We start from the raw sequence: 12895 nt of genomic DNA, 5'->3' as shown, positions 1-12895 counted from the left end.
CACCAAGAAGCAGCTATCCCAGGGACACTCAAGCAGCTGAATCCTATAAGTCAAAACTGAGTGGGTAGCTGCACTCCCCACCCAACACTCTTCGGATTCACGGTAGTGACATTCAAAACTTTCCTGCTCTCTCACATCCCTGACACGCTCTCTTTCTGATCTTCACAATTTGCGAGACAGAGATAGATAAAGGAAAAGAAGAATGGCTGCAAGAGAAAAAGCAGCTAAGCCAGAAATAAGAATTAGAGGAATTGAGTCAGAGACAGAAAACTAGAAGCAAAACAGACACAAGAGGAGAATTGATCAAGCAATCCAAAAGAGTGAAAACAAGAAAGAAGTCATACACACACACACCCTTATGAGAGCAAAAGAGAGAGTATACCAGGGACTAGGTAGAGAGCCACTTTGGCCCACATGCCTACAGTGGAGATAGGACTAGCTGGCAGCTGGCCAGGAAGGCCTGGAGTGGGTGAGGAGCACACCAGCCCTGCTCTCAGGGCCTTGTGTGGGCCTGCCACCTACCTGCTCTGTCTCCAAGTGGACAGCCACCTTTTCATTGGCTCCAGCAGCTTCGAAGGCCTTATCCATGGGACTAGACTCCAGGCTGATGGTGAGCACTGCGTCATAGACTTCTCTCAGGGGTCCCATGTGGCCAAGGGCGGGGTAGGAGCGGTTGTGGTAAGGCAAGGAGAAGAGCATGGTGTCATAGGGCAAGAAGACCAGCCTTCCGTCTGCCAGGCCCTGGGCCCATGCTCGCCTCAGCAGGGCCGTCTGCTCGGAGCCACCCAGGAGCGCTGAGTGCATGCATAGCACCACGACTGGGGACAGAGGTGACAGGCTCACCTTCACAGGCCTTCTCTGAAACCCAGAAGTCTCTGGGCCTGGAGAGCTGCTCAGAACTCTGAGGTTCGTCCCTACTCCTATGCAGCCGCTGCCCAGACCCCTCCCTATCCATCTGGGGAAAGGAGGACTGTCCCCTTTATCTGTTCCCTCTGTAACAATAACAGCCAACGCCACCAAATCTGGGTTTGACCTGGTGCAAAAAAGATCCTCCTCAACTGAAAATAGATTTGTATTAATACGTCCCTTTCGGCCTGCATGCCCAATCATTTTAACGAACTTCCCACCCTCCCTCTGCCCTACTGACTCTGACAATTGTTAATATTTATTGACAGCTTGCTCTGTGTTGTCCTAAAGTACTTTTACAAATAGTCATTTGATGTTATAACAGAACGGAGAAGTATATTTATCATTATCTACACTTTCAGAGAAGGAAACCAAGGCATAGGAGGTTAAGGAGTTACCCCAGGTATATAACCCCCTTGGTGGCAGGGCCAGGATCTAAACCTGGGTAGGCTGGCTCCCAGGCTGCAATCTGTTTTTGTAAGGCTTTTTTAAAAATTGAGATAATTCATATACCATCAAATACAGCCTTTAAAAAGTGTACAACTCAGTGTATATACACGGTTTTGTAACCATCGCTACTATTTAATTCTAGAACATTTTCATCATCCCCAAAAGCCACATCGTACCCATTAGCAGCCACTCCCCACTACTTCTTCCCCCTAACCCCAGTAAGCCACGCAACTACTTTCTGTCTCTATCGATTTGCCTCATCTGGACATTCCGTGTAAGTGAAATCATACAGTATGTGGTCCTTTGTGTCTGTTTTCTTCTTTCACTAACATAATGTTCTCTGGGTTCATTCACATTGTAGCATGAATCAGTGTTTCATTCACTGTTATGGCTGCACAGCATTCCGCTCTATGGATAGACCACATTTTGTTTATTCATGTACCATCAGTTTCTAATCCCGACTGTGGCCCTGGGTGGCACCCTCAAGGTCTAAGCAGACACGAATGCATTCCCCTTTACCATAGTAAAAGAAATCAGCCCTAGGTAATAAGGCAGCCAATTTCACCCCCAGGCACCCAGGACAGAAGGGAGCCCTGCCCGAGATAAGGGTCCCGCGTATCTGCCCAAAGTAAAGGTTCTCTTCATCTTGGGTCCCTGACCAGGGCTGCAATGCGGCCCACGTTCCTACTGCAATCCCGTTCTCCAGAAAATGCAGGAACATGGTGCAACCAAGGAAGGCTGAGGGGCATGTGGAAGTAAGAGCCTGGAGCCCCTGCCTCTGCTGAGCCCCTGGGTGGCCATGCTATGGAAGCCATGGGCAGGAGCCATCATCCCCTCTTGGCCTCAGAATAATGGGGAGGGCCCTCAAAGAGAGCTCCACAGGACTGGTGGGAAACAGAACCAGGGCTTCCTTTACCCCGTCTCTGGCAGGTCGCTGTTCAACTTCTCACCGAATCTCCCTTCTCTTATGAGTCAGAACCTCTCTTCTGCACTTGGCCACAAGGGAGCGCTGATCCACACAGGTGGGTCAGTTAAAGGGTAAAAACCGCACTGATTGTAAACAGGGCTCACTGCATGAGTGGCATTATCTGCTGTAGTCCATTTCATCTTCACAACCCTATGAAATAGGGGCTTTTGTTTGCCTCATATTATTGATGAGGAAACTATAGCACAGAGAGGTCCAGTGACTTGCCTAAAGTCACACAGCTGGTATGAGGTGGGGCCAGGAGAAGGGTCCTGGCAATCTGATTCCAGAAAATGTACCCCTACCCACTCTGCCTCCTGGCTCCTGTGGCTAGGACTTAATTCCCTGAAACAGGGTGGAGAAGGAGTCTATGAGGTTCCCCCCACCCACTTCCACTGTGCTCCAGCCACACAGAAGTGACCTGTTCATTCTGTTAGTCCCATTAACATGCTACTTCTATCCCTTTACAGTAGCCGATCCCTCTGCCCAGAATACATCCTCTCTCATTCCTACCTGCAATCAAGTTGTCATTTTCATGCCCTGGCCTGATGTCACCTTCCTTCTGAAGCCCTGCTCACCTTTAAGTAGATCAGCTCCCCTAGCCTCCGGGCTCCTCCGTCACCTGTATAGGCATCTGTCTCCTGGCAAACTCAAGCTCCTCATCGCTGTGGCCCAGCCATTTCCTCCCGAGCCCAGCCAGGGTCAGGCACAGAACAACGCTCACTGACTCTTGATTGAACGGTGTTTACAAAGCACTCAGTCACAATCATCTATCTGCTCCTCGTGACCCTGTGAGGTAGGTTTTATTATCCCCATTTCACTTGCTGAAAAACTGGGGCTCAGAGAAGTGAGGTGCCATTCCTGAGTGGCGGTGGGCACACCCGAGCCATGTCTCATGCTCCACTTTGCTCTAACTCACTAACTGGCCACCGGAGCTCAGGGACTGCCCACCCCACCCCTCCTCACTGGTGCCGGCCTCAACTCCCTCAAATCTAGAACACTCGGTGGTTAGTCTCGGTGGCTTTCAAACTGTGTTGCCAGTACTCAGCAGTAATAAATACATTTTACCTTGGTATGCTCTCAAAGCTGAGTGTGTAAAATTGATACTCACAAAACTGAAGGGAAGTTTCACAGAACGAGACTCTCTCCTGCTATCTGCAATGCACTCTCATATTCGCTACTTCTACTTGATTCTATTTCAGTCTATTCTACTCAATTCCAGTCTTCTCTATTGCTTTCTATTCATTCTCTTTCTTCCCTTGTTTGTAATGCTAGTCTTGATTCACCAGACTGGTTTCTTGACACAAATGACTCACAGTTCAAAAAACCCCAGTGTAGATTAATTCTCAGGTTTCTTGTGTCTTTTTGGTGCTGTCTCCCCTAAACCCCATCCCTCCATGCCTCCTCCAGGAAGCCTCCTCAGACCTCCCATGGCCCAGCCCCATGCCTCCTCCAGATTACCATGCTTCTGCTCCCTGGGATGGTCTTGACCTCTCTGTCATAACTACCGGCTTACAAACCTGTCCTCTACCCCACAGTTATCCCTTAGAGACCAGTCACTGTGAAACTAATAATGGATCTAACTCCTTTCCCGAGGCTCAGGTATTTCTACTCTTTCATTTCTTTCATTGTACCAGGCAAGAACAAAGCCTTTGGCTCCCACTTTACAACTAACATTTGAATTGGAGCTCAAAAATCTGGCTGCACCAAATGCCAGCTGTGTGACTTGGACATATTATTTCCCTTCTCTTAGCTGCAAAGTGCAGACCTCAGCAGGACTAGCTCACACGGCTGCTGGGAGGTTAAATGTGGAGCCATTGTCAAGTGCTCAGCCTAGTGTCTGATGCTGAGGAAACTCTCCATCAACCACCATATGAAGTCCAGGCTGCCCGTAGGAAGAAGGCACCACATACACTTACTTTTCAAGCCGTCTATGCTGCAGAGCTGCTTCAGGACTTCCGTGGCCCCCTGCTCCCCGGGTCCCAGAGAGGTCACCAGCTCCACAGGCAGCCCGTGTGTCCTGAGAGTCATGGCTACCTCTCTGGCCGTAGCCACCCAGATGTCCTGGTGAGAGGACACAATGGCCACGCGAGCCCAGCCAAAGTGTCTCATGATAGACAGCAGCACATGGGCAGCTGAAGGCAAGGTGGGCACCAGGTTACCACCTCCCTCTGGAGCCCCACATGCCCAGGAGAAGAGGGTCTTGTCCCAACCTTGGGCCAGCAAGGCTGCTGCTGGGCAGTAACCAGGATTGACAGGACCCACAAAAGCGGCTACTGTGTTCTTGTGGGCCAGGAATGTGGTCAGGGCGTGAGGGGTATCACAGCCTGTGGGGAGGACCACGGAAGCCAGCTGCAAGCCCAGCATCAGCGAGGAGTCCTGATTGGCTCGGTCCACAGCCAGTTGGGCAGCAGCACTGGGGAGAGCCTGGGCAAAGATTGGGTCACAGTCCCAGGGACCCAGTACCCCCACAGTGAAGGTCCTTGCCCCCCAGACAAGATCGGGGAGAGAGCCAGCCCACAGGAGGGCACCCCAAAGCACCACGGAGAGAAGAGGTAGGGAAGGGACAGTTCTTGAATGGCTGAGAGTAGACCCCCATGGGACCTGGCAGGGCAGGCAGGTCTTTCTGCGTGGCAGCGTCCAGTACCAACCTTCAGGGTACAAGCACCCCTGCAGTCCTGGGAAAAGGGAATAAGAACAAGGTTTCTTTTCTAGCATTTTCTGTCAGTGCTTCCTGCATGATTTTGAGGCAGATACCTCCTTCAGGAACCTCAGCTTCCTCGTTGGTAAATGAGAGATTTGGACCCATGACGTCTGAGGACGCCCAGAATTTGGGGGCTAACATCCTCCCAGGACTAGTTAATAGCCTCATGATGTCTATGCAGTGTCCTGGGCTGGAGCTCAATGGCTCGGCGTATGGGCTGTCGGAGTCCGAGCTGGCCAGACCTGCTCACTGCTTCCCATTCATGTGGTTCTAGGCCAATCTCTGAAGTTTTCAAGCCTCATTTTCATCTTCTCTAAAATGTGGATAATAAAATTTACTTTATAAAGTTAATGTGATGATTAAATGACATCATGTGAAGCACTTAGCACAGTCTCTGGTGCTTAGGCATTCAGTAAATCCTGCCTTTTACAATCTGTTACTATTAACTCTTCCTGCAGTCATCCTCCAAGGTGGGCCAAGTTCTCCTGGTGCTCCTTTGAGCCTCTTCTGCCTCTTACCCTTATGCCCAGTACCATTTCACAGCACTTGACTCTGCCGGCTTCTATAGGCCCCATATCATAAGCAGAGCCTGGGTACCGTAGCTCCCTCATTGCATACATGTGGCTAGAAGGTTCACATTGTGTGTGCAAAGTCACATCTCTGATCCCTTTATAGCCCCGTGCAGACAAATGTCTTTCTATCCCCATTGTACAGATGAGGAAACTAAGGGGAACTGAATGGAGTGGTGGAGAGACAGGATTTCAACAAATCTGTTCAGCTCATCTGTCACCCACACTAGGCCTCCTTGACTAGGACACTTGGACTGGGCATTCCCCACTTCATTTTACTGTTTCAGGACCTCGATGCCCATCCTAAAGCCCTGAAACTCCTGCCTGGCCTCATTTTGCATTCCTGCCATTGCCCCTCTCTCACCCACAGGACTCAGCCAAGTCCTCCCACACCACTTATGCAGCCAGCAGCCTTCCACTGCGGGTGCCCCAGGAAGGCAAAAGATCCCACCTCACACTTCAGAAACTGCCAGGCTGGTAGGGAGGTGGGTCTCAGCCAAACCACAGCTGACTATAGTGGGCAGGATTGATGGGGGAGGATCTGGGGTCCTCCTGAAAAGGCTTAGGGTGGGCTTCCCAGGGGAGACCCAGCTAGAAACAGGCTGTACTTGGAAGTGTACATCAGGAGAGTAAGAGGAAGTCCTCCCGAAGCCAACAGTGATGGTCTGTGCAGAGTAGCTCTTTAGAAATTATGTTCTGAGCAGAGGAATAAGAAGGACCTTGAACTCTCACAGAGGATTAAATCCTGATTTTACGACTCACTAGCTCCTCACAAGGTGCTTAACTTCTCAGCACCTCCGTTTCCTTGTCTGTAAAGTAGAGACGGGAAGAGCTACCTGGAAGAGTTGTGGTGAGGACTGAAATGGGTAGAGTATCTACAATGGAGATGTTGTGCTAAGTAGGTAAGTAGTACTCACTAAATGGAAGTAAATAGGTTCTTACTAAATGACAGTTATCACCATCACTATCGTCGCTATCTTTGGATCCTAGAGGGAAGGCAGGTGCAGTGTAGTGTAAAGAGACCTGAACAGGGAGGTTAAGGCCTGAATTTCAGTCCAGTCCTGCCCTTGCCCCTCTCAAAGCCTCAGCATCCTCATCTGTTAAAGAAGCCAGTTCGCAGGGCTGGCCGACCGTGGTTCCTTCGGGCCTGTGACGCTACCGTTCTCCCTGCTCAGGTCCAGGGATTTGGGAGTGGCTGTTCTGTCAGCCTCTGAGAGGCCCTTGTACCCTTCCTTCTCTTCTGCTGTGATGCTCTAAGTGGTCTCCCAACACCCCCGTCTCTCCAAATGAGCCCCTCAGAGCAGCCAGGCGAGTTCTGGGCTCATAGAGAGCTAACCATTCCTGGTTACAAACATAAGCATATGCGGCTGATGTTAATGACAGCCACATCTCCCCTCAATTTGCACTTTCCAAAGCACCTATGATCCACTGCTTTGCCTGTCCTCCCAGAGGCCCTGAGAAGTGACCTCTTACACTCTTTTTCAGGGGAGGAAACTGACTCTGGTTGGAATGGCAACTTGTCTGAGGTTTCACCAAAAGTTAAGGCTGAGTTGGGACCGGGCTTGACTTTTCATCTCCTAGCCAAGGGCAAAAATTACCTTTTTTATTGAACATCTAGAAAAATCAGAGCTGAAGGATCCCTGAATAGCTAAACATCTAAACCAACTCCTCTGAGTACATATGGGGAAACTGAGGCACAGAAAGGCGAAATTAGAAGAGCTTTCCTTCAGTCCTTCAAAGCAGCAGCAGGATCCCCTGGCCCTGTGGTCCTGCTGGCTGCGCTCAGTGTCCCAGGGATTCTCCTGTTGGTGGGCTGCAGGGACTCACAGAAGGCTCAGTCCTGTAGCAGGTCAGAGCTTGCTTTTGTCCCAACTCTGCTGCTGATTTGTGGGTTGGAACGTACACCTCTTTCTGTGCTGCAGTTTTTCTCATCTATACAGGGAGGACTTAGTTTAGATCTTTAGGTTTCCAGAGATACTTCAGTTCTGATGTTCTAGTTGTCAATAAAAATCAGGAAATAGGTGACTTTTGTCTCTGAAGCTGGCCATGTCCCCTCTCGCAACCCTTCCGCCAGGAGTATGTGTGCTACCAATGCCAGCTCCAGCACAATGGGTTAATACGTCATCCTCCTGGGGAGAGACCATTTGCATTTTTACACTCAAGGAGATGGGCACCAAGGATTAGCCACAGATTGCCTGGCTCAGAGGCGAGTTCATGGAGTTAGTCAGTTCCATACTATTATAACCCCAAAAGATAAAGATTCCTTTAGCTGCATTAACAGACAAATGACCAAAATAAGGAAGGTGATAGGAACCCAAGGAAAGAAGATAGGGTTTTCCTTCAACCTCCCAACCTGTTCCTTCTTGCCTTCCTCAGGGCAAGCTCCTGAAGACTCACCTGCCATGTTGTGCATTTGGGGCTGACTCACTGCCTCTTTGTGGATCCTAAGGTTCTTGCACCAGGGCCCTCGGGTGTCAAACTCTTCAAACAGGCTCTGGCCTGGGGAGCTCCCACTGCCACCACCGCCTGTGCAGTCACCACTCCTGCTGCCCTTCAGCTTCCAGAGACTCCTGCCTGGGAACTGCTTCATATATGGCTCATTCTCTCCCTGTCGCCCGCAGGGGCCTGAAGAAGCCACTTGGAAAATTTGATCTGTTCAAACCCTAAGGCTCTGGGGAGCCAAACCAGAAAGGAAGGAGAAAATGAAGGGGAGAGGGCCTGAGGGAGGGAGAATGTCTTCAGCACTCCGGACAGCTCCATACTGGCTGGGGCTCCCAGGAGGAAGGGATGAGCCAGCAGTAAAGAAACCAGCAGTATTGAGCATTATGTGCCAAGGCCTATACTGAACACCATTGATTCGATCTTCTGAGATAGGTATTATTATTAATGTGTTCCCACTTTAAGGATAAGGAAAATACAGCCCGGAGAAGTTAAGTTATTTGGCGAAGGGCACAGAGCTAGTAAGTAGAGGGGTGATTATAGGCCCAGGCTTCTGCTCATCATACCACATTGATTCTTTGGGAATTATAATCTACTCTTTTCTCTCTTCCCTTTTAGGGTGAACCAGTGGACTTTCAACCCCTTTTTCTCCATCTGCTCTCTTCCACCTAAGTGAAATTAACCTTCGCTAAGGACCCTAAGTATCTACTATGTGGTAGGGATCCTACATACCCCATCTCATTTAACCCTTACAACAACCTTGTGAAGTGGGTGTTATATTTTGCCTTCTTCACATCACTTTATTCATTCAACAATATTTACTGAGTACCAGTTATGTTTCAGGCACTGTTCACTTGAGATACATCAACAAAGAAAAAACTCCAAAACCCACTATTTTGGAAATAAAAGTGTATTTTGACATATACAAATTAAATGAATAAAGCTAAAAAAAGAAACGAAAAAACCCCAAAGATTTTGTCCCTCACAGAACTAACTTTATATCAGGGGTAGGGAGTGATGTGTGAGTCAACAAACAATAAACATGATAAAGCAGATTTGTTTTTTATGTTAGAAAGTGATAAGTGGTATAAAAAAGAAAAAAGTAAAGAAAAGTAATAATGTTATAGTATAATTCAATATGTGTTTTCCATATTGTTATACAATCTTTATAATTATAATTTCGATGGTTAAGGAACACATTCAGTACATGTGTCATAACTTAGTAATTATCTTTTCATTGGATATTTTTATTTAGCCCTTATTCTGTTTTGGAAGAGTTTTAGGGCCCCTGTTGATGTGCCAGACATATGCCTGCTTGCTCTCAAATCCATTCTCTGACCTGCCCAAAGCTGACTGGGCTCTCAAAAGGGAGGTTAAGGAGGGATCTCTATCCCCCAGGGAGCTGACCCTGAAAACTTCACTTCCCAGCATCCTTTGCCACTGGCCTCAGTCAGATTCAGCCAATAGGAGACACTCACAGGAGACTGGAAGACAGAAGAAAGGGAGAAGCCAGGAGGTCTCTCTCTCTCTCTCTCTCTCTCTCTCTCTCTCTCTCTCTCTGTCTCTCTCCTTCCCCCCCAAAAAGGCTGTAGGTACCCCAACCTCCTTCCTCCCTTTGTCTCTCACCACCAGGGGTAGGAGAGGCATCCTGCTGTTACCAATCTCATATCCCAACAACTTTGCAATCATTTCCCCATTCTAATTTCCTACTATTGAACTACTGGTAAGGACCGTTTTTAAGAGTGTACCCTGACTGATACACTATATATCTTATTTGTTTGCAATTGCTCACCATTATAAATAATTCTTTAATAGATATGTTGTTCATCTTTTGAGTTTTTCTTTATGATAAATTCTAGGAATAGCCATACTGGTATTGAAGAATAGGAATATCATTAAGGCTCTTGTTACATACTGCTTTATATTTTAAGTTCCAAAAAATGTATTGAGTCAAGATATTTTTTAGATAACTGGAGATATTTGAATATGGACTGAGCATTAGCTGATACAGGTTATTTTTAGGTTTTTCAGAGTGTGATAATGGCAAGGTGGTTATGTAAGAAATTAGACATTTTTTTCAAGTATGTGTACTCAAAATTATGTAGGGAAAATGACATGATGTCTGGGATTTATTTGAAATTATTATACAAAAGGGGGATAAATGAAATATAGAAAAACCTTAATTTTTGAATCTAGACAATGGTTGTGGTTAGGTTCATAATACTACTCTTCCTACTTTTGTGTATGTTTAAAAACTTTTATATAAAAAAGAAGAGTTAATACTCATTTACGGTGTACAAGTTTCACCATATCCTCTTCACCATTCAGCATTCTGATTTTTTAAAAATAAAACCAACATTTTTAAATGTCATGCATTATGTTAGTTTTCCATATTGTATAGCAAATTACCACAACCTTAGCAACTTAACACACATGTATTACAGTTTATGTAGGTCAGAAGTTTGGGCACAGTTTAACTGGGACCTCTGCTGAGGATCTCACAGGCTGCAATCAAGGTGTCAGTCAAGGCTGAGTTCTCATCTGGAGGCTTGAGCAGGGACGGGTTCCTTCCAAACTCCCTCAAGCTGTTGGCAGTAAGATTCATGGCAGCTCACTTCTTCAAAGCCAGCAACAGAGCCAGTATCTAGCAACTTCCTGGATAGTCTGGCTATCTCCCTTTTCCCAGAGAACAATCACCCTGGTAAGTAACCTCAGAACCTCTTGGAAAGAAATTCATGATATACACTTTCCTCAAAAGGACCAAGACTTCTGCTCAGTCAGCACTCTGAACCTGTGAGCTACTCAGTCTGAGACCTGAGTAAGAGGCAACACATCCACGTAGTGATGACACTCAGGATAGGTTTCTACCCAGCATACCTAGAAATTTTCTTCCTATATATGTCTAGCAGCACCTTGGAAGGCTTCCATGTGTTTCCTCACTTGGGACCCTGTAATTAACTAGCCATTCCCACAGATTCCTAAAGCATTCCAATAACCGATAACCACTACATATCTGTGGCTTATTATGGTAATTGTGTTCATCTTGTTTATGATGGTTAAGTGCTACCATCTATCTGGGCTCCCATTATTCACCCTGAGATCAGGAACTTCCATTACAACACCCACTATGGCACCCTCTGGCTTACGAGGGGCAACCACCATGGATCTTTTCAAGGATGCTGACATGCCCTCCACACACACCCACCTGCCATGAATATATTCCTTAATGCTTTGGTGAAGGGAGTGTCCTCAGCTTCTCCTAAGGGTGTGAGCAGGTGGCATGCAATAGATCCACGTGTCCATTTTCCTGCGCCTTCAGCGTTTTCCTTCATAGTGTTCCAAGGAAGTTCTGGCATTTCAACCTCATTCAGTGAGGCAAGAGACCACAGTGATATTGTTCATACAGACCAGCTTCTTGGGGCCCAGAAGGGGTTGAGAAGAGCAGACAGAGGATCTAGATGGGCAAATGGAAGACATTGGCACAACCATTTTACCCCGAAAGAGTCAGGGGTCAGGCAGCTTTAGCCCATGAGGCTTTGAAGAAAGGGAGGTTTTCCCAGGAGCAGATTATAGGAGGTCACCTAAGAAAAAAAAAGTGGCACAAACAAATGTGCAAACCAGAGAGTTCAGGTACATCCAGATGTTGGCTACATGCCTGAAAGGAAAAGGTCAGGGACAACACACGCAACCAACAAGCAGGCCTGGGATCAAACTTGAGCCTAAATCTCTTTTCATCTGGAAGACGTGCTAATTCCGAAGTCTGTCGATTTGATGCACATAGCACCTCCCGCAGTGGGCATCCAAAGACCTCAGGAGACTCCATTCACAGTGGTCCACCCCTGGCTAGGGCCCCACACATTCTACTCTGTCATTCACCCAGCCTTTTAGGCCCTGCTCTTGCCAGGATTCATCTGACTGAACTTAGCCTTTAAGCAATTTGTCATGGGTGCCCAGCCCTGCAATCAGACATGGTTTCTATGGGGGACATGATCTGGCATTTGCCTCCAGAGGGAGGCAATAATAGCTCTTATAGAAGAGAGTTCTAAGTGTGCACAGAGCCAAAGGAAGGGATGAACTGCCTGGGCAGAGGCAAGAAAGGATTCAAAGAGGTGTTGTGCTCTAGTTATTTAATACTAGGAAATACCTCAAACTTAAAGGCTTACCACCGCAACAACTGTTTATTCTGTTTGTAAATCTGCCATTTGAACAAGGTTTGGAAGGGAAGGTTCAGTTCTGTGCCACAGCATCTACTGGGACAGCTGGCTGAGGCAAGCTGCGGGGAGTGCATGTCTAGGACCAGAAAGGGTGGTCAAGTCTCCGCTGGTCTTCTAGGTCTTGGACACAAGCAGAGGGCAGCTGCCTGGCATCAGAGTTGAGACCAGGAGGTGGCAGCCAGATGCTCTAGTGGCTAACGACAGGAGGCAGTACTGCCCTGATTGGTTCCTCTTCATCTTGCGGACTTTCTCCAGGGATGCTAGAGTTCACGCCATCTGTCCCAGAAAAATGAAAGCCCTTACCTGAGGAAGGAGCTTTAAACGGTCTCTATGCCACCTCTCAGACAGGGCAGGAACTCCACCCATGTTTGCACATTTCTACTGGTCACTGGCCACTCAGTGCTCCCTGGGTTTGCTGTCCAGTTGTAGGCCACTTAGTTAGTAAAGTTTCTGTCCTGTTGAGTTGAGAATCTGCCTCTCTCTGACCTCAACGCCCTGGCCTCTGTTCTACTTTCTCTGCCAAAAGAACAAGCCTGCCCTCTGCCCTCCTCATCAACCCCAGATAGTCAAGAAGTGTCACCAACATGAAGTACCAATAAAAAACATCCACAGAGCCTTTGAAACAGTCAGGATAATCAAAATAGCAAAC

General features: G+C 47.6%; 1 protein-coding gene across 1 annotated transcript in view; it reads right to left on the bottom strand.

Annotated features, from left to right (window-relative positions):
• The window catches only part of LOC107519122 (guanylate cyclase D-like), a 34505-nt gene extending 26322 nt beyond the window's left edge, over positions 1 to 8183 (bottom strand). Inside the window, exons 1-3 of the mRNA XM_016161398.2 lie at positions 7991 to 8183; positions 4240 to 4998; positions 523 to 818 (exon numbers count right to left, since the gene is read on the bottom strand). Of these exons, the coding sequence (XP_016016884.2) occupies positions 523 to 818; positions 4240 to 4998; positions 7991 to 8183 (1248 nt within the window). The remainder of the gene's footprint in view (positions 1 to 522; positions 819 to 4239; positions 4999 to 7990) is intronic.
• Positions 8184 to 12895: the final 4712 nt, after the last annotated feature.

Source organism: Rousettus aegyptiacus, unplaced genomic scaffold, assembly GCF_014176215.1.
Source record: "Rousettus aegyptiacus isolate mRouAeg1 unplaced genomic scaffold, mRouAeg1.p scaffold_m13_p_5, whole genome shotgun sequence".
NCBI lineage: Eukaryota > Metazoa > Chordata > Mammalia > Chiroptera > Pteropodidae > Rousettus > Rousettus aegyptiacus.
Note: the sequence above shows the minus strand (reverse complement) of the source record. Positions and strands in the feature narration are given on the sequence as shown.